The sequence below is a fragment of the Mirounga angustirostris genome, unplaced genomic scaffold (genome assembly GCF_029215605.1).
Source record: "Mirounga angustirostris isolate CCGP_5_RB_7025 unplaced genomic scaffold, mMirAng1.0.hap1 SCAF_9, whole genome shotgun sequence".
Classification (NCBI taxonomy): Eukaryota; Metazoa; Chordata; class Mammalia; order Carnivora; family Phocidae; genus Mirounga; species Mirounga angustirostris.
Genome location: NW_026991717.1, coordinates 143,341,355 through 143,362,766, shown reverse-complemented (window position 1 = coordinate 143,362,766; position 21,412 = coordinate 143,341,355). Strand labels below are relative to the sequence as shown.

Genomic DNA, 21,412 nt, shown 5'->3' with positions numbered 1-21,412 from the left:
ATAGTCCCCTTCCTGTTCCTCAAGGAACCATGGGAGACAGACGGCCGTGTGCGTGGACGAGCACCATGCCAGCTGAGGAGCCCGGCCAGGTCACCTGACATTTCAGCACCCACATGTAAACCAACCTACTGGACCGTTCGACCAGACGCCCTCCAGCTTCCTGCCCTGACAGACGCTCCTGGTCAGGTGCAGGGCCGGACCCCTCCTCAGCCCACCCCACTCTCCTGGTACTGCTGGTGACACCCTGGGCGCACCCCTCAGGAGAGGCCAAACAGCGGGGGGACGTGGACTCAGAATGGGGTAGCTGGGAGTTCTGGGCTGCTGTGGTCTGCAGTGGGTCTAGAAGGGGTGCAGGAAGCCTCCTGACCCCGGGAGGGATGTTGCAGGGGAGGGCCTTGGGGCAACCCATGTGCAGGCCCTCCTGAGTGGTGCCCAGGGAGTGAGGAGCGCTGGCATGGGATGCACCCCAACATGGCACGGAGCACTTAGGCCCCCCAGGCCACCTCGGAAGCGGGGCTCCCAAGGACAGCTCACTGTGAAGAGGTCACTTCACCCTCTGTCTTCAGTGTTTTCGGGGCTGGCCACCCTACCTGCCCAGAGAGCTGCTGGGGACACTGAGTCGTGTATGTCCCTGGCCTAAGTTGACCTGACACGAGGGTGTGCTCAAAGTCAGTCTGGGGTCTTGGGGTCCTGCGCAGATGCCAAGTTCATTCCTGACAAAGGGCCATGCGTTCCCAGGGGCGGCCCCTGGAGGTGCGGTGCGTGGACACCAGGGGGCAGCACCGCCACAGCGGTGGGGGGGGGGCGGCCCCTCCCCAGTCCCAATTTCCGGGAGGAAGCTTCCCAGGGCCTACGGACAGGGCAGGCGGAGCCCAGCCACCTCCCAGGCTGGCCCGCTGAGCCCAAAGCCCTCGGGGCCCAGAGCTGGGTCTGAGAAGAAGAGGAATGGCGAGCGGCCTTGAGCCCTGGTGACAGCATTATTGGCAGGGACATCAGCCCCCTGCCCGGCTGGTGAGACGCCGCAGGGGCAGGGGTGAAGCTCAGGACTGGCTCCTGGAGGGCGTGGAGGCCACAGGGCAGAGACTGAGCTCCGGGCAGGGCAGTGTGGCGGCGGCCGCGCGAGCCGTGGCCGCAGGAAGCCCTCCCAGGATGCGTCTAGCACGCCTCCGCATGCCCACCGCCGGCCGCCGCATCTCAGGCTCCCCCTGCACACCTCCTTCAGGGCAGGGCCTCCTCGTGCACTAGAACCAGTCAGAGGGTAACATGTGTTGGTGTTGGCGTCCGCGCCCCTCCGCGGTGCTGGCGGGAACGGAGAGGGAAACAGCCTGGCAGTTCTGCAGTCAGCCCTGCCCCAGCAGCACCCCTCCCCGCGCCGCCCGGGGCTGAAAGCACAGGGCCACAGGGTGGCCGACACTCGCTAAGGCCGGAGGCTGGAGACAGGCCAAACTGCGCTCTACCCCACGGTGGGACACAGGCAGCACGGCGGACGGACAGAGAACACCGCTGAGTGACAGGAGCAGACCCGAGAGGCCACAGTCAGTAGGATTCCATTTCTGTGAAATGCGCAGAACTGGGATCATGATTGCTCCTGACTGGCCTGGAGAGGAGCAGCCCCGCCCCGTCTGCCGCCCCTGCATGTGGCCCGGGGTGGGCAGCCTGCATCCAGATCACCCGGGGGCCTCCTGTTAAAGCAGGGATGGGATCCAGCCCCGCGCTTTCTGAGTCAGAGAATTTGCATCTATAACAGGTTCCCAAGAGGTCCTTATTCAAGTCCACACACTGAGAACCTCTGGTCTCAGCCCAGTGCCATCGGAATGGCACGTATCCAATTCTGGCCAGTGAGAGGTGGACCGGGGATTCAGTCTGCTTCCTGGAGGAAAGGCTCTCCCTTTCCCTGGACCTGCTGTGAGGCCAGGTGCAAGGTCTGGAGCTGCAGCAGCCGCTCTGAGATTGTGGGCAAAGCCATCGAAGCAGAAAGCTGGCACAAAGGGGAGGGCCTTGATGCTGCTCATCCCACGGCTTGGCCTCGTCAGGGCTAGTGACGCTCTCCTGGAGTCCAGCACTGCGCCTGTTCCCTGGGGCCTGCTCCACTCGGAAGGCAGGGCAGCCGTCCCCCCAACCCTGCCTCCTCCGGCTCTCCCACACTGGCACCCCCCACGGTGTCCACTGCTGCCTCTCCCTACTGTCACCCCCACGTTGGCTCTCACAAGCTGCCCGGGATGCCTCCTTGCACACCACAGGCCCCTCTGAGTCCCCTCCCACCACCGCCTGCAACCCTGCTCTCCTTTGAGGTCGCAGGTTACACGCTTTTGCACAACCCTCCAGACTATTCCTAAACATTTACTTGTCTACGTGGGCACCTGTGGAAACTATGTGGAATTGTTTTGCTTTTATGCAACTTCTTATTTCAGAATGATTTCCAATTTACAGAAAAGTGGTACGTTCAGTGCAAAAACACTCTGGATTCTCTCTTTCTTTCCACAGATTCCCCAAATGTCCGCACTTTAGGGCATTTGCCTTATTATTCACTCTCTGTTCCGTACAACAATTTATTCCTGCACCATCTGAGAATAAGTTGCAGACACGATGCCTGTTGCCCTTAACACCTGAGAGAGAATTTTCAGAGCCACGGGACTCTCTCCTGCATAACTGTGGTGCAACCTTAAAGATCGGGAAATCGCCACTGATCTAACATGCACAGTCTCGGTGACATCCTCTGGGGTCTCTGCAGAGTCTCCTGTGCTTTCTGCGTGCCTGCTGGACCACCTTGGAGGGAGGCCCCGTCCTCCCGGTCACATGCTGCCGCTCCCGTGGAGTCCCAGCACTGGGATAAGATGGCACCTGCCAACACCCTCACCGCGGGGTGAGCTGGTGAGCACTTCGCACTCGTTAGTTAGTAAGTAGTTTGTGGGGAGAGAGCGTGAGAGTCTTCGACGAGGCTGGCGTTTCCTTCCGTCTTGGGGGGGTATGCTCTTACATCTGGACTGCTGGTTTGCTCGAGGGAATACCGTCCGTAACCTTCAGTCGGTTCCTGCGTCCTTCTGACGCGTCCTTACCTTCTGGTACAGGCTGCTGAGGTCGCTCAGCTCAGCCTTTTCTCCAAGGAGACCCGGCTCCTCGCTGCCGAGAGTGGTGAGAGCAAGAGCCGGGCGCCAGGGACGCCCACTGGGGCCAGCAGCGTGGTTTGCAGAGCCGGACGGTATGGGCAGGCCTCCACAAACACACGCACGCACGTCCGTACCTCTCTACGTCTGCATCTGTGAAACTCAGTGTGCCCTGTGACTTCCAGCTGCAGCCCAACACCGGGCCGGCCCGGCCTGGCGTCTTCCTCTCCTCGCACCCCCTTCCCCCGACGAGAACACAGCGCCCTTTGGCATGCACTTGGGATTTACCGGAGGCTGGTCCCCATGGAGGGAAGGGGAAGGACGGAAAAGGGAGCTGAGTGTCAAGCCCCGAAGGGTCTGAGATTTCACCCTGCTTGCAAGTGACAGGGGCGCCTCCCTGTCAGGGTTGCTGCCCGAAGACCTGGGACACGGGAGCCCGTTACTCAGGGCGCAGCGGGTCCGTTTCACGCCGCATCCCTCGGGCCCACGTGGGTGCGGTGCACACAGGGCGGGAGCCTGCGTCTGGGAAGCACCAACCTGCCCAGGACACTGGTAGCAAGCCTGCCCGTCCTGGCCCCAGACGGAGGCGTCATCGGGATCCTGGACAGCAAATCTGTCCTCCACCTTGAGGGAGAGATGCTACTCTCTGTCCTCCCTGGTGATCTGCTCACTGCATCCCTGGAAAGAGCTGCAAGGCCTCTGCTCAGGAGACACACAACGCAGGGGCCCAGAGGACTGTCCTCCATGCAGGTCTGCGCTGTTTCATTGTCATGGATAATTACACACTCCCGGTGCTTCTGCCAGTTGCTCTTCCTAATTGGCGTGGCTCACGGGCTGGGCACCGCGGTGGCGGGGCTGGCTCAGGGCCAGGGCCCTGCCCGACAGCCCAGAGCTCCACGCCAGGCTTTCCTGCATTCAGGTAAGTTTCTGAACCGACTGCAGCTCCTGGCTTTCGGGCAGGCACGGCGCCCGCAGCTGAAAATGGAACTTCATTCAGCCAGCCATCCTTCAAGCCCGCGGAGCTCTGTTCCAGGTGCCGGGGAAACAGCAGACGGAACCTGTCCCCGTGGGCAGCAGCCACACGCCCGGGCTTCACACCCAACACGGCTCCTCACTCTCCAGGACCTCCAGCTAGTGGCCCGCGTCACGCATCCACAGGGGATGTGATTGAGGTTCCGAGGCCGGGTCGCTGGCCCACGAGGCCCACGAGGTCTGTACAGGATTGGAGGTGGATATGAGCAAAAAGAGGGGTGTCGGGAGGATCCTAAGGTCTTTGGCCGAGCTGCGAGTGGCTGATTGGACCGGTGATAGAAACGGGACACTCTGGGTAGAGCGAAGGCTTCCGTTTCAGGTGTGTTAATTTGCCAGCGTCCAGGAGACACTGAGGGAAGTGAGACAGGAGGGGTGGGTCTGGGGGACACCGCCGGCCGTCTGTAGGTCAGACGTGCGGCATGGATCAGGCAGGTGGCTGGAGCCTCCTCGGCTGGAGCGGGGGTCCCGCACGCTCAAGCAGGTGCCGGACTCCATTCCTGCCGCTGTCGGTTATCAGACGGAGGCCCCCATTTCCTGTGGCTGCCGGCATGCCGGGGCGGGGGGCTGCTCTCTGCCCAGCGGAGTGCCCACACACCTTCTCACGCGGCCCCTGCCTCCTCAAAACCAGCGTGGGAGGGGCCCCCGTCCTTGTCTTGCTTGGGCTTCTGTGGCTTGTCTTTCTGCTGCCAGCCTCTTTTAAGGGCTCATGTGACCAGGTCAGGCCGTCCCAGAAATCTGGGTATGCAGGTCACCCTGCTATGTAACAACGCGGCCACAGACGGGCATCTTGCCACGGCCACGGTCACAGGTTCTGGGTTGGTGCAGGGAGTCCTGGGGAGCCACTGGTGGAATCCTGTCTGCCACAGTGGTGCGTGAACATACTGGGAGACCGGGCCGTCGGGCATCGTAAACTCTGCGCTGTGGGGTAGACGGTGCTTCATCGGGAGCTGGGCGAGGCAGCCCAGGGAGTGGGTGTAGACAGAAGTGGTTTGAGGTCCAGGCCCTGGGGCACCCCAACATCTGGAGGGGGGAGAAGAGGGGGACCCAGCGAGGGGGCCCTAGGGGAGGGGCTTGAGAAGGTGCAGAGGCAGGTGGGTCCCCAGGCCTCGAGGGAATCTCTAGACGGGGTCCCCCAGCGGCTGATGCAGACGGTGACGGTGTGCGTGGAAATAGCTAGCAGCTACCCGCGTAAGGAAACCGAGGGCTCCTTCAACAAAATCACATCCCAGCCCTCCAAGGGCGCCCACCTACAGGGCTCACCCTTGGAGGTCTTGCGTGGGAAAGCAAGCCCCCCACGTGTGGGGGGGTGGCCAGAGGGGACCCCGAGGGCGCCCCCTCAGCCACGCACCCAGGTCTGTGGCATCTGTGAGTTCAGGGACCGTGGTGCCCGTGTGCACCCCAAAGCTATGCTGGGGGGATGGACCACCATGGGCAGATTTGGGGTTCCAGCCCATGCCCTTCTGCCTGCCCCTGAGGCCTGGACCCACACAGAGGGGAGGGTCCCCCTGCTCAGCTGGGGCTGGTGCACCAAAGGCAGATGCCTGGCCCTGGCAGACCGTTTCTCGGGGCACCGAGAGGGTCTGGGCTATTCACCTGGGCGGGAACACAGAAGCTGGGGAGCTGGTGGGGGGGTTCTGTACAGGAGAGGACAACATGGTCCCTGGACAGAGACCAGGCAGGGGATCAGTGCAGGCAGAAGCCAGACGTGGCCTGGGAGTGCCAGGAGGAGGCCAGACTCCCTGCCCCCCAGACCTGCCCCACCTTCCCTTCCAGCCCCAAGGAGCTAGGAGGGTTTGTGTTCCTGCAGCCGATCCGATCCAGCCGATGTGAGGTGAGATTGCTTTCACCCTTCACGGGGCAGCAGCTCTGTGAGTGACCGCCGCTCTTAATACAAATACCGAACGACAGAAAGGAAAGCATCTCTTAACGTCATTCTGTTTTTTTGTAGACAACACAGAGTCCAATGAGGAACCTTCCAGGATTCTGGATACCTAAGGATGTCTCATGGGAAAAGTTCACCAAACAAGGCACACAGGTATGTTCACAACAATGTTCCCGATGTTCAAAGAAAGTCCACTTGTCAAAGTGTAATTCTAACTCTGGCCACATCCAAAGGACTGGGTGATGACACCAGATGGGTGAGGTCATAAACCCTCTGACCTATTTTCTTTGGCAGCAAACGTGTCCCCTGCCCAGTGGGACCCCCTCCGAGAGCGGACAGGAGATCCCAGGAAGGGTGGTGGGGTCTCAGGGCTGGGGTCCGGCGAGGGTCCCCGCCAGCAGGTGGGCCTGGAGCATCTCTGGGACAGGCCTCCTGGCCACGGCCTCGGAGTCTCCTCTGTGCCTGGGCCTGTCACCACCCCAGCACCCCACCTCTACCCGCGAGACTGGGGCAGACAGGTGGACCCACAGGGCGTGGTCCCAGGCGAGCCCAGGTGTCACAGAGCGCGGGAGGGCAGGCAGGGGCTGGGGGGCCCCTTCCTCCTGCCTGGAGGTGGCTGAGCGCATGCTCCCCAAGGCTCTAGGAAGGGGCCCTGCTGTGAGGCCACAGTGTGGTATTCTTTATTACCGAAAAGACTGGACTCTTGGACCGGGTCATACACACGTGTGGTTAGTAATTCCAAGGGCCTGCGACAGACCACGAGGCACCACAGCCTGTGCATCGCCCGAGACTGGGGGCCTGGGGGCCGGCCTTCTGAGGACCCTGCCTTCGATGTCCTGGTCAGCGTAGTTCTCGGAGCACAAACAGAGGATGCTCCCGGTGGGAACGTATTAAACAAAGGTGAACCCCCTGCGCTCAGATCCAGTATGGACAGTCCTGGGGTCCCAGAAATCTCTCCGGGCCTCCCCCGCCCCACCATTCCTCTTCCACAGGACAGCTCCGCCTGCTTGGAGCTTTGCACCTGTGGAACCGGCGTGCGCTCTGGCACCTTCTTTCTCCGTGTGCACGCCTGCTCTTAGCCAGCAGCGTGCATGCTTGCATATGCTCGGCTCATTCTCCCGTTGGGGCACTTGGGCTGTTCTCACTTTGGGGCTATAATGGAGGGGCCCTTTTTTAAAAAGATTTTATTTATTTATTTGACAGAGAGCAAGAGAGCAGGAGCAGGGGCAGGGGTAGAGGGAGAAGCAGGCTCCCCACTGAGCAGACTCGATCCCAGGACCCCAAGATCATGACCTGAGCTGAAGGCAGACGCTTCACCGACTGAGCCCCCCAGTGTCCCATCCGTACAGATTTTAGAACCAACTTGTCAGTTTCCAGGAAACAAGGTATGGTTTTGATTGGGATCGCACTGAATCTACAGGTAAGTTTGAGAGAACCGCTATCTTTACAACGGGGAGTCTTCCAGTTGGGGACCTGGCATATTCCCCAGCTCAGTCCCTTACTTCTCTCCACAGTGGTTTGTGCTCCTCCAGGTACAGTCCGTGCATATTTGTAGCTAGATGCATCTGGTGCTGATGTTTTTGGTGCTTTGCAAATGGTATCATTAAAACATTTAAAAAAATTCTATACTGGCTTGTTACTTGTATATAAAAATAGGATTATCTGATGGTCATGCCTAATTCTTCATTCATTTGACTCATTTATGTGGAGATTTGCTATGGATGGAATGGCGTCCCCCTCCAGTTCCTATGTTGCAGTCCTGGCCCCCAGTGGACTGTCTTTGGAGGCAGGGCTTTTAGGAGGTAATTAAGGTTGCAAGAGCTCCTAGGGTGGACCCTGCTCCAAGGGGACGGCTGGCTTCAGAGCAGGATGGCGCTCTCTCATCCTCCCGCTCGCTCTGCACATCAGAACCTTCCCCATGGCCTTCCAAACTCTGGAACAGAGAGAAAACAAATCATGGCGGATCTAGGTCACCCATCTGTGGGTGACCCTCCATGCCGGCTAGGACAAGATTCTTTGGATTTTCTACATTCAGAAACTGATCTTCTGGGAATAATGATCCCAATGCCTTTTGAATCCTTATACCTTCTACTTCTTCCCCTTGCCTGTTTGCCCCCAGGCCCTCCCACACGATGCTGGGTAGAAATCTGCCCCTAATTCCTGATCACGGGAGGCAGCTTGCACAGCTTCACTCTGGCACTATACACTACAGGGTTTCCTGTAGGTTTTTTGTAAATACACCTCCCTTAGGTGAAGGGAGTCCCTTTGTTGTGTAGCAAAAAAAAATGAGCCTTCCCCAAGGAGGTCTGGTCTTTGCCCCTGGGCCCTGGGAGGGGATCCCCAACCCCCTGGGATGTCCTGCCTGCCCGTGGGTGACTGTTGGCAGGGGGCCTCGGGCCATTTGGTGTGGAAGCCCCATGCGGGGGGGCAGGTGTGGCAGGGGGGCCGCCTGGACCTCATCCCTGCAGGACTTTCACAGTAACAAGCCACGACGGCGAGTGTGAGTTGTCGCGAGCCTTTGTAGCGAGTTATTGAACCGAGGGTGGTCTTGGTGGCCCCAAACTTGCAGTGGGTGTCAGAGGTGAGGGGGGTGCTGTGGGCTGTTCCTAACCTTGCACTTGTATATTGTTTGCTCAGTATTTTACCATGAACGGGGGTTGAATGGTACCAGGGGATACTTCTCCACCTGTTGAGATTTCCAACTATTTTTTCATTTTGTTAATGTCATGAATTACTTGGTTTGGTTTGGAGCGTTAACCTTCTGTTTCCTGGAACAACCCTAACTTGGTTGTGCTTTATCTTCTTTTCTGTGTATTGTGGGACTTTGAGTTGCTACTATTGTTTGGAAGTTTCGAGTGTGGCTGTGAGAGCAATCAGCCTGCGATTCTTCCTTCTGGCCTCCTTTCTGGGTTTTATCGTTGAGGTTAGGCCTATTTCCTCCATCTGAGTCATTTTAACACATTCCCGTTCACCTTGTCACTAATTCTCATGAATAAAATGATTGCTGTTTTTAAAAGTCTGAAAACTCCAATATCAGGATCACCCATGAGTCTATTATCTGTATGTTTTTTCCCCCACTTTTTGGTCTTGTGTCCCGGTATGCCTGTTAATTTTTCATTTTATGCTGGACATTTTGGGTGAAAAAGAGTGACAGCTCTGGAAGACAGACTTACTGCAGAGAATATTTTTTATTTCTGCCAGTCTGACAGCTGGAACACACGTGGTTCTTCTTCCCGGCTGAAGGCCCTTCCACCAGGGAAGGGCATTTTCTCTCTTTTGCTTTGAACTGTGTTAATATCCCTTGCCCCGTTTCTATTGGTTTGCTCATCTTGCTTTCATTTGCAGGGTATCTGTGTGTTAAGGAATTTAATCCGTGTGGCATATGGCTAGGAACAAAAGTTCCCCCAGCTTTTTCCCACTGTCAAACGAACATTTACATTTGTGCGAGTCGCAGCCCATCATCTGTGCCACCCCCAGCACTGCAGGAACCCAGGTGGACTTTCTACTTCTCCCCCTCCACTCCCCACATCTGATCTTAGCAGTCATGCTCTCCAAGCCCCACTCAGGACCTGCCCCTCTTCTGCCCAGCGTCCAGTGTCCAGTGGTCTCCACCCCCCACCCCTGCCATGTCACCTTCCCCAGATCCCAGGGCTCCTTCTCTCCAGCCTAGTCCCTTCCCCTTGGTGTCTGCACAGGGAGCCCACCTCACCTGGGCCTCTCCCAACACCACTTACCCCTTGGGTTGGTGCACAGCCCCAGCACATGACACAACAGAGCAGAGAGGCTTCTACTTGCTTAGGACTGCAGCCCTGGCCTGCACTCAAGCAATGTTGCTTGAATTAATGGAGTCAGGATTCTGTATTCTACTTAAGACCTTTGGAGAAATTATTTTCTAAGAAACCTCCCCTGCTTTGGACTTCTATGGTTTCATTTCTTGCATGTAAACCTGGGAAGTCCCTGTACTGACCCCAGGCTGTCCAGAGAGCTTCTGGCCCCTCCTCCTCTCCCCTCCAGCCCACTGTTCTGATTCCCCTTCCTAACGTCCCTCCCCTCCCCTCCCCCTGCTCTCACTTCCACCCCCCTCTCTTCCTAACATCCCTCTCCCCTCCCCTTCCTTACCCCCTCCTTCCCTCCCCTCCAGCCCACCGCTCTCCCACCCTCACTCCCCCTCCCAACGTCCCTCTCCCTTCCTCCCCCTCCCCTCCAGCTCCCCGCTCGGACTGCCCCGCCTTCCCTCCCCAATCCTCTCCCGCCAAGCCCCGCCCCGCCCCGCTAGCCCTGCGCAGGCGCGCTGAGGCCGCGCGCGGAGACCTGGGAGCGGGCGGGGGCGGGGTGGCCGGGGCGCGGGCCCCAACGGCCAACGCGGCCGCGCGGGAACTCGCGCGCCAGGCCCCGCCCGCGGTTTGAACCGGAGGCCTCGCCCCCGCGTTCGGCCAATCGGCGGGCGGGAGGGCCGGCGCCATGGCGACCCTTTGTGGGCGCGGAGCCGCCCGGCCCCGCCCCGCCCCGCGCCGCCCCGCCCCTCCCTCGGCGGCGGCGCGGGCGCAGACGGCGGTGGCGGCCAGGTGAGCGTCCCGGCGCGGGCGGCGGGCTTTGTGCGGCAGAGGCGGGCCGCCCTGGGCGCCCCGGGGGTCGGGGGCGCGGCGGAGGAGGGGGCGCGACGCGGGGCGGCCGGCCGACCGGCCGGCCTGGCGGGTCTTCCGGCGCCCGGGGACTCCCGGTCGTGCGGCCACAGCCCGGACTTGGGCTGTCCGGCTCTGTCTGAAGCTCAGAGCCGTGGTTGGCCCCGGGCTGGAAGCGCGCCAGCCGGGGCCGTGGGCTGCGGCGCGACCCCCCGGGAAGCCCCTCCGCCTCCCCACCTGGGACCCGGGTCGGCGCCGCCTGCCGAGCCCCGCGGCCGGCCGGCCGGTGTTCCCAGCGCCGACCAGAGGGCCCCGCACTGCCCTCCGCGCCCTCCGCGGGGCCCTGTGGTGCCCGGGCTCCCGGGTCTTCGCCCTGCTCTGCGTTCCTGGCACTGAGTGCGTGGTGCGTTCTGAGTCCTTGAGCGAAGCTGGGTTTTGCTGGTACTGGAACGCCTTCCACAATGGAGGGGCACCGTTCTCTGGAACCCTGGAGGGCCGCACGGTCTCCGCTGCGGGCTGCAGGCCTCTGAGTGTTCACTTTGGCTCCTTTTCCTTTGTTTCTGGGTTTTAATTGCTTTGAAAAGGAACGTTAAGGATATTTTGCAATGGTTTCCGTCCCCCGTACTCGAGTGGACCCAACTTCTCTTTAAGCTGGCTAGGGAATATCGGGGAGCAAATGATGACAGCCTTGGGTGGTCTCCCGCCCTGCCTGCCTCCTGTGCAGTCCAGCTGAAGCTGCCCAGTGCCCTGGAGATGGACATCGGGGAGGGCAGTGGGGAGTGAGGACAGGACAATTCCCAGACCTGACTGGTAAACCATCTTCAACGGGCTCCTTGTGCCCTGCTGCCCTGCCACTCAGGTGTGTGGGAGGGAGCCGTGCTGTCACTAGGAAAAGTATCAGAACCTCTCTTCCAGAGGTCCGAGGCAAGCTTAACTCCACATTTTCAAAAGCTTACTGTCTGCAAAACAGGATTACCAGGAAAAGAGCTTTCCAGGTAATAGTTTGCTGGGAGATGCTCTGGTCCCAATGGAGGGTTTCCCAACTCTGTTGCCTCTTCTGGTGACCCTTGCGTTGCATGCACAGGACAGCAGGACTGAGTTAACTGTTTTTTAAAAGAAGAGAAAAAATGCCTGCTTACAAAATTAAGTTTAATGTCTTATACACTTTCTGCACATAACTTTATTTTCAAATTTTGCCGTGTTTTACAGCTGAAGTTGAAATTCAGAATGAAGTCAGTTATGACCTTTTTCTAGAAAGAATGGCAGGTTTTATCTTGGAAAGAGGGCTAGGAAGTTTTTTTCAGCTTCCTAAGGGAACATGTTTCCAGGCAGAGAAAGTTTGTGTATTTCATTCCAAGTAACAAAAGTACCTGAAATGCACTTTTTAGTAATAGCTTAAGGGAGATTTCAAGACAGTGAAGATGAACCCCCACAGGTGGACTCCAAAGCAGCCCTTCTCAAGACTTTGGCACACTTGCTCTGTCTTCCCGTTTTCCTTTGATGGGGTATTTCAGAGACAGTCTGATCATGTGACAGAAACTGAGAGTTCACGTGGATTTGCCTGAAAAACCTGAGTGTCACGAGCGTGCTTGGTGGTGGCTGAAGGTCGTGGTGACAGGTCAGGTCAGAGCCGAGTCTGTCTCCTGCTCTCCAAGCTCTTCTGCTCGGAGTCTGGGGATTGCTGGCCACCGGATGTGAGAGCAGCTGCAGGAGAGGGAGAGGCCACTTGCCGTGAACCATGGGGAGTCTGCCAGGCCGGGGTCCCGTTTGTCTTGGGGGTGCCCTGTTGGGACCGGCACAGTGCCCCTCCCTGGCTCCACCCACCACAGGGGACCCTCAGTCTTTCTGTCTTCTCCAGTTTTCTCTGTTTGGTCAGCCCTTGGTCTGGAGGCTGTTGTGCTCTGACCAAGAGCTGAGCACTAATGGCCTGTTTGTCCACTGACTTTGGAGGGTTTTGAGCGAAACACTGTTAACCCTGAGGGGTTGATGGGACTTAACTCAGTAAGACCTTCCGGCCATCTGTGGAGTGGATGGAGGTGCGTAATACCGAACGCTTTTTTGTTCAGAACTGAATGGTGAGTCAGGCTCTGCAGTTACGACAGCCTGGGAAGTGTGGGGTCTTGTGTGCTGTGCTTGAAGGGTCAAGCACCCCAGACCACCATCCTGGGCTGCCCAAAGAGCTGTGCTTGGGGGAATGTGTGCCCACCCCTGCTGCCTTCAGAACCGTACTCTGTGCTGACTTGGTCCCAAACACAAATGTCTGAGGAGGGTGATCCTTACCGGCCACCTTCAGCCTGGCGCATCACCCCGACACGGCTCTGGTGACAGCACCTGGGCTCGCGTGATTGGATGCGCTGACCTTGAGCTACTCCGTCTCAAGTCCTAAGTCTGCCAGCATTTTCTTGTACTGAGTGCAACAAAAATTAACAGTTGCTCAGGGTTTGGGACATTTGAAGGGAATAATTAGAATGGCTTTGAACATACTTGTCCTAGCATGCGGAATGAGATCCAAGCACTTAGTGATGCAGGGGAGGCAATATCTAAAATGGTTTAGATTTAAACTAATGTGGTGGCCTCCCCCGCCATCAACTTGTTTATGTATTTTCTTTATAATCAAGGTATCATTTATTTCATACAATGCAATGAGCAGTTACTAGTGGTGCATTTCAGGGAATCCGACAAATACCATGCTCCTGTCTAGATGGGGTGAATTTCCATCATCCTGGGGAGTTCTTGACCGACCCTACTCCTCCACTGGTAACCATTCTGCTGTTCTACAACTTAGGTTAGCTTTACCTCTTCTAGAAGTTCATATAAATGGAATCATATGGTACCTATTTCTTTGTTTCTGCTTTGTAATTAGGCATAGTATCTGAGGTTTGCCTGTGTTGCACAGATCGGTGTGGATTTGCTGGGTAGTGTTCCATTGTCATACACACCCCAGCTTACCCATTTGACTTGCTTATTTTGAATCTGAAAATAATGTTTACATCCAGGGTGGTGAAACAGGTTAATGGCAGGGGCCTGGAAGATGGAGCTGGGGTAATGGCTACAGTGGAGGGGAACTTAGCAGCAAATGTGAAAAAATCCCTACAGAAAAGCCTGGTGCAGGGCGAATTGATGGCGCCTTCCTAGAGAGCAGCTTGATAGTGTGTATCACGTGCCTTACAAATGCTCCTGCTTTGCCCTAGTAGAACCTCTGCAGAGCCAAGTACTGCCAATATCAGAACCTAGAGTCAGAGCCCAGCATCACTAACTGGGGAGATCGTGAGTGGTGTAAAGGCAGGGAATAAGGCTCAGTTCCTTGTGTGTTTATACCTGAGGGTCACCGCCCGGCTATCGGAAGTGACGGTCAGCTTTTGCGTGTGGTGGAAAGTGTGATAAGCAAGAAAAGCAGAGCTCGCAGTGAGCTCTCATGCACAGAGAAGAGCCTGCTTAGGGAGATGCTAGGAAGAACCCGCGTCCTAACTGGTTCTCTGAGGGGTCTGCCACAGTGATTTTTGTCTTGTACTTTCTGATGCTCTTCCCGGTTATGTACAGTAAGCTGCGGAAACCAGTGAGGGCACCTGTGGGAGAAGAGCAGAGGCTGTTTACTGGAAGCACCTGCAGCCAGGGAGTGGGCCACCTCCTGACTTGGGGACAGACACTTGGGGACAGGCAGGGGAGTGGCAGCACTGCCGGCTGGAACCGGCTTCCAGGGCCCCTGATGGGGGCTGCAGGCTGGGGAGGCGAGCAGCCCTTGTGGTTTCGTGGGCAGCACGTTTGGATTTTTCTAGGAAGTGGGGACAAATATTAGGGCAGCCGTCGGTCATTGATGAAGCCCTGGGTCCTTGGGGTGACTGTTACAGACGTCGTCAGCTTCCTGGGTTGTCATGGAGATACAAGTCTTGACTTCCTGGTCTGTGTTAATCTTAAAAATGAAAGTCAGTTATTTTACTAGCGAAAATGGATTTATTTGGGTGAAAAATTAGTGAAGAACACCTCATTTAGAACGGCCTCAGGAGGCCGGCAGGAGCAGCGCTGCCGCCCCCCACTCACTGACCGCAGCAGACCCAACAGGAAGACACGCCCCTTGCCCATGGATACTATGTTACCTTCCCAGCAGGACGAAGGAAGGTTTCCTCCTGCCCTGGCAACAGCCCAGCCAATGGGAGGCCGTCGCGGCCCAGCCAATGGGAGGCGGTCCCGGCTCAGCCAATCACAGGTGGTCCAGCCTGGCCAATAAGAGACTGCCCCAGCCCAGCCAATGAGAAGCCTCTATGAGCTCTCCGTTTACTCCAACGGACTTTCCGTTTACAACAGCCCCACTCCCTGCCCCCAGAAAAGCGCCTCCTGTGCGATGTTCTCGGGTTTTTCCGTAGCCTGCTTGTCCTGCATTGAAACTCTGTTATTCCCAGATAAGTCCGTCTTCTGCTGGTGAAACAACTGGTAGGTTTATTTCTAAGGTTAGCAGGACGTGCACGCTCCGGCGACACCATAGGCAAATCCGACGCAGGCGAGTAAGGAGGGAGCTGGAGGAAACGAAGTCCCTTGGAGAAACGCGGGAGCTCGGGGTGCGGAGGGTTTCCCGCGGGCTGAGTTGCGGTGTCGGTTTCCTGTGGGAGACGCGGGCGCGTATTTCCGGGGGGGAGGCTGTCGTTGCCGTGAGTGGTACTGGCTCCCGGTTCTAGCTTCTCCGTTTTAGGAGGCTGCCTTTATTAGCTTTCCTGGCTGGTTGCTGCAGGTTAGGGGTTGGCGCCCTGCATGGATCTAGCTGGTACCCTGTGTGTGTGCGTTCTTTCAAAGCAAATACTAACAGGGGCCCGCCCCAGGCTTTTCCTGATGTGATGTGTTCCTAGTGCTGTCTCGGCTGTTGTTAACAGGAGCAGCTGCGGCAGGCCCTGAACTCAGCCTTGGTGCGGGAGGCTCCCGCTGCACTGACCACGCACGAGCTCATGTCTTGGGCTTCCCCGAGGAGAGGGAGATGGGGCCCCAGGGAGCTGGGTGCTTGGCGTGGCGTCTTGCGCTGTGTGAGCTGTGGGTCTCTCGCTGCTCCCAGCGGCCCTGGTGTTGCTAACCGACCTCGCTATGCAGGGCTCGCAGAAAGGCTGGCTCTGAGTCATTCTCTTGGTAACTTGGGCTTCGTTATGTTATTTGGGTGAGTTTCGCTGGGCTCTAAATTAAATCGGTTATCATAGAGTTGGGATTTTAGATTTGGTTGAAAAGAGGTACTAAAAGACAAAGTGACTTGCCACAGAGGAACCCTGGAGACGTAATTTTTTCCCCCAACACAGTGTATCTTGTAGTTTGACAATTTCATATTAATTCTTCATATACTCATCAATTCTAAGCAAGTGATTTTTACACAAATACTGACAGAAAAAAGCTTCTGTAAAAGTTGAATTTGCAGCCACAACAAAACCCTTGAGTCCTTTGCTACCAGTAGTGAGTGAAATCTTTTTCGTGTGTTTTGGTGGTAAACCTGTTTATTCATTTGTTTAAAAACAGTCGGTAAGTCAGTGTGTGGCCGGTGTTCTGGTAGGAATGGCGGTGGTTTCAGGCCTCAGAGTTGGAAAGTCACCCGTGTGCTGTTCTGGGGAAAGCAGTCCGGGAGGGGAATGAGCTACAGTCACTCAGTGCTTTAAAGCTTTCAGTTTGAAATAACCACAGATGCGCAGGCCACTGTGAAGAAATGACGTGGAGCTACAGTGTTGACATTTAAATGGACATGCAGACCCACGTGTCTTCCGTGTGACCATAGAGCTGAGTGATCCTGTGTGCGCACACGTGGTTCTGTGCGGTCAGAGCACATGCATAGCTTCATGGACCCACTACACCCACCTCCTCTCTAGGTCATGTTAGAATGTTCTGGAAATGTATGCCATATGCAACAATTTGAGATGGGCTTTCTCGCTCCGCATAATTCCCCTGAGACCCCTCCAGGTGTGGGTGTCTCTGGGGCACGCTGCCCTCCTGCTGAGTGGCAGTGTGGGACCGGTGCCCGAGTGTGTCAGACGCTCCCTGGTGCTGGGCTTTGTTTCCACGGGGTCATTATGTGGGTAGAGCTGCTAGGAACATTCTTGTGCAGGTTTTGGCATGAATGTTGGCTTTCATTTCTTTGGGATAAATGCCCCCACGGTCACTTAATTTTAAAAATTTCTTAAAATGTTAAACGTATGGGGGTGAGATCTATGACATCGAAAGGAAACCCCAGGGACAGGGGTCCTTTCTCTTTCTATCTAACGGTGGGGCTGGCAGGAGTGAGTCCTCAGAGGGGCTCCTGGCGGGGGTGCAGAACTTCAGGGGCCTGAGTGCGGACAGCACAGGCACCACCCCCGCCCCAGCCTGGTTCTTGGGGGCCCCTGGGCACACCAAAGTAATAGGCCAGCAGCAGTCACAGAGAGCCACTGGATTGATTTTTCTAAAAAAAAAAAAAGCAAAAAAAAAAAAAAAACCTAAAAATTTACAAATTTAAGACTAATCCTCTTTATGAATAACTCAAATTACTTGAAATAAGGGACGCCTGGGTGGCTCAGAAGCATCTGCCTTCTGCTCAGGTCATGATCCCAGGACCCTGGGATCAAGTCCCCACATCGGGCAGGTGGGGAGCCTGCTTTTCCCTCCCCCTCTGTTGCTCCCCCTGCTTGGGCTCACTCTCTCTCAAATAAATAAATAAAATCTTTTTTTAAAAGTTACTTGAAATAAAAATGTTTAGCTACTTTATGAACTTGAGGAGAGAGAAACTTGATGCATTATGGCTTACCTTTGTTCTAGAAAGGGTAGACCTCACACGCTGCTTGTGGTATGCCCTGAGAGTCGGCTCCAGAGCCCTCCTGGTGCCTGGCCAGGTGCTGCAGGTACCAAGCTGGGGCCCCAGACCCTTCCTGCTCTGCTTTTTAATTCTCCAGAGATCTCTCAACCTAGAATCAGTTCAAAAGAACAGTTTGCTCCTGTTTTGGCTTCTGAGAGCAGACATCTAGTGAGCCTGCTCTGGTATATGAGACCGGTGCCACCCCAGAGCCTCCAAGTGCATCCTAACCTGCCCCAAGGTGTCTGGTCCTCCAGGTTAGAATGGCGGCTGGCCTCGGAGTCCCCACCTGTGCCCAGTGAGGCGGAGTCCAAGCTGTACCTTGGAGGAGGGGGGACACAGTTGTCTAGGGAATCGGCCCAAGTGTCATTCCTCCCCCGCCCTCCCCAGCTGAATGTGCTGCCAAGACCCTGGGCTGTGAAGGCTTTGGCCCTCTGGACCCAAGGGGCACATTTCGGCAGGGCTGTGGCAGGAAAGCCCTGAGGGGACAACGGCTGCCCGTGGCGGGGACCCCTGGTCGTCAGCTTGGGGGCACAGGCTGGGGGGCGGCAGGCAGGCCAGCACCTGTCCCGTTTCCCCCATGCTCTCCTCCCTTGTAGGCCCCAATGCCCAGAATTTGGGTGTAGAGTTTCAGCCTTGCTCTGTACAAGTGTATTTCCTGTATTTGTAGTCCATTTGTCTTTTCTGATGGAGATGGGGGCGGGGAGTGCTTTAGAGCTCTGTCGTGTGTCAGAGCCCTCCCTCCCAGAAGCTGGAGCTCCATGTGCTCCCGGGACCCCAGCGGTGGCGTTACTGCAGCCAGGCCCCTTCCTACACCCGCCTTTGACAGTTGAAGACTGAGTCTCGGGCAGGGTCTGCTGGGGACTCTGGAATGTGCTAAATGGCATCCTCCTTGCTTTCCACAGGGCACGATGTTTGCACGAGGCTTAAAGAGGAAAAGCGCCGAGGACGGGGAGGACGTGGAAGGAGGCCTGGCAGGTGCGCAGGCCACGCCTTCCTACAGCCTGCAGCGCCAGTCGCTCTTGGACATGTCCCTGGTCAAACTGCAGCTGTGCCACATGCTGGTCGAGCCCAACCTCTGCCGCTCGGTCCTCATAGCCAACACAGTCCGGCAGATCCAGGAAGAGATGACCCAGGACGGGGCCTGGCGCGCGGTGGCGCCCCAGGCGGCAGGGCGGGCGCCACTGGACCGCCTCGTCTCCACTGACATCCTGTGCCGCTCGGTGCGGGAGCCGGAGGGAGAGCGCCCTGCCCCTGACGCAGGAGATGGCCACACGCCAGACCTGGTTCCGGGACTTGCCGCGGTCCCGTCTGCACAGGCCCTGAGGAGCCCGCAGAGCGGCCTCTGGGAAGTGGACAGCTCTCGAGAAAACAGAGGCGGCTTTCAGAAGTCCCTGGATCAGATATTTGAAACGCTGGAGAATAAGACGTCTGGTTCTGTGGAAGAGCTGTTTGCAGACGTGGACAGCTCCTACTACGACCTGGACGCGGTGCTCACGGGGATGGTGGGCAGCAGCCAGTCGGGCCACGGCAGCGGGCTCCAGGCCTTCTCCTCCACGACCGCGCCGCCTCCCAGTTCCAGCTGCAGGTCGGATCTGGGTGAGCTGGACCACGCGGTGGAGATCCTGGTGGAGACTTGAGAGGGCAGCTGTGCCCTGATGGGACACGTTGCGGATGGATTCATCAGGCATCCGGAGTGCTTGGCCTGTGATGCTTGCTGCCCTGCGTCTGTGGGCTCAGCGCCTGGTTTGTCTGTGATGAGGGGAACGTTCCAGAACAGCATCCAGTTGCTCTCTCCCATTTCTCCCCAAGGGGGCTAGGCGGTTTTCCTTCGGGCTGGTCGTCTGGGCCAGTCTGACATCCCGCTGGCCTTGGGCACTCGTCCCCTCTGTCCTGCTGCAGCTCTGTGGAGGGCTCGAGTTGCCAGCTCTGTATCCAGCCTGGTTTAACTTTAGATAGGTGAATTTTTTTAAATTAAGTTTTACATGTTTTGGGCAATATTTTGTCTTAAGATATATTTTTTAAACTTTTGTACTTTTATCTTTTTAGATTTTTTCAGCTATTTTCTTAAAAGTATATTTTTTCTATAAACATTTTCTGCTGCTACATTAGAAACTTATAACCTAAACAGTTGCAGTTGGTGTATTTCTTTTTTTAAGGTTTAAGTAAGGACTTTTTTTACATGAAGCTTCACTCCATGTAGCATACCTAGGTCGTGAATTTTCACTTGACGTTTGTGTGAACCTTTTCCTGTCCTCTGTGACGATTAGAGCACCTTGCATAGCCCCACCTTTTATTCTTGAGTGTCATTACCAGATCTGCTGTGCCAGCCCTGTCTTCGTTAGAGTTACGTGGGGATTTCAGAAGGTTTTATTTATGCCTATTTATATGTATATGTTGGAGGCGAGGGTCAGATCCTGTCACTCGGTCAGATTGTGGGCACCCCAGGTGTCTCAGGCGGTGCCTTCAGAGGATCTGACTCTCGGGGCCCCTCTTGTGTGGTTTTCCCAGCACGATGGGCCTCTCCCCGGAAGATGCTGCCCCCCAGCGTGCCTCACCACTGTAGAGGGCCTCCGACTGGTATGGACATTAATCAAGGGAAACCTAATGGAGTGGGGAGGCCTGAAGGAGGGGGCTCTCACTCCGTCCCACTGGACATCAAGGATTGTCGATCACAAACCCAGCAGAAGAATCCTCAACAGGAAAGAGTCCGTTGCAGGCCCCACAGGAAAAGGTGCACATTGCATCTCCCACCAGAAACTACCGGCCCCAGAACCTCAGCCAGAGACAAGCCCTCATCACCCAGGACTCCCGCTTCTCTCCAGTGCACTTACGTTCCAAACAGCCCTTCCAGCTTCCTTCTCTCTCCATAAATAATGTTCCTCTCATTTGTTTGTTGGACTTGCGTATGGTTCTGCCGTAGCAGGTTGCAATTCTGTTATTCCTGAATAAACCCATTTTACTGGTAAAAAGGTCAACACTAGCCTAGCTGCTGGACGCACATTTGCTGGGCTGGTGTGCACAGAGGCCACCGTGTGCCAGGTGTGTGTGGAAAGGGCGCTGGACTGGAGAGTGCCCACGCTTGCTTTGGTGCTGGGACAGAACCGTGAGGTGAAGTCTAGAATTAAATCTGGACACTCATCATCGTATGACTTCTCAATCCTGAGGGTGGTTGACAGTGGGGTTGGCGGAACAGTGCTGCGGAAGTGAGCTTTGGGGTATCCTGTGTGCTCCCTGTGACCCTGCCCTGGACACTGGGAACACCCACACCTTTTTTATTTTTTCACTGGTTTACAAGTAAGCCTACACTCTCCGCCCCACCCCTGCCCATCTCTTGCTTCTCGCGCTTTTTCTTCTTTACCCAGCCTTTAGCCAAAACAGTCTGTTTTCTTTCCTGCATAAAACCTTTCTTTAATATCAGCCATGTACCATTGCTTTATTAAAAATTACCCAGCAAACGAAATGGAAATGTGTTCATTATCAGCTACAACATAATCCTCGAGGGGCTTATCTGTTTCACTTGGATGTGTTAAATTGGCACTTTGCCAACCACACAGGCTTCGAAGTTCAGCACCCGCTTCTGCCCCAGTTGTGGGGCTGGGGGGAGGGACAGTGCCCTGGAGGGGCCAGCAGCAGGCTGAGACTTCCACGGACGGCTTCCTTCAGATTCTGAACGTACTTTTTCCTCGTGGAAATAGTCCACGTGTCTTAATAAACAAGCCTGAAGCAGTGTGAAAAATCAGTAAAAGGACACCTCATTTAGAACGGCCTCAGGAGGCCGGCAGGAGCAGCGCTGCCGCCCCCCACTCACTGACCGCAGCAGACCCAACAGGAAGACACGCCCCTTGCCCATGGATACTATGTTACCTTCCCAGCAGGACGAAGGAAGGTTTCCTCCTGCCCTGGCAACAGCCCAGCCAATGAGAGGCCGTCGCGGCCCAGCCAATGGGAGGCGGTCCCGGCTCAGCCAATCACAGGTGGTCCA

General features: G+C 56.4%; 1 protein-coding gene across 3 annotated transcripts; it reads left to right on the top strand.

The window, feature by feature from the left end:
• Positions 1-6,084: 6,084 nt before the first annotated feature.
• CDCA4 (cell division cycle associated 4) lies at positions 6,085-20,399 on the top strand. 3 transcript variants are annotated; one of them, XM_045901645.3, is made up of 3 exons: positions 6,085-6,171; positions 7,222-7,403; positions 18,333-20,399. In XM_045901645.3, exon 3 carries the CDS (start codon positions 18,339-18,341, stop codon positions 19,065-19,067), a length of 729 nt encoding a protein of 242 aa, XP_045757601.1. In that variant the 5' UTR covers positions 6,085-6,171; positions 7,222-7,403; positions 18,333-18,338; the 3' UTR covers positions 19,068-20,399. The 3 variants fall into 3 exon arrangements, with proteins under 3 accessions (XP_045757601.1, XP_045757600.1, XP_064427770.1); XM_045901644.3 differs by lacking the exons at positions 6,085-6,171; positions 7,222-7,403 and adding an exon at positions 10,431-10,583; XM_064571700.1 differs by lacking the exons at positions 6,085-6,171; positions 7,222-7,403 and adding an exon at positions 11,021-11,043.
• Positions 20,400-21,412: the final 1,013 nt, after the last annotated feature.

Bases quoted from the DNA above. Each gene is read 5' to 3' on its own strand.
- CDCA4 (XM_045901645.3), top strand. From the start codon at position 18,339: ATGTTTGCACGAGGCTTAAAGAGGAAAAGCGCCGAGGACGGGGAGGAC.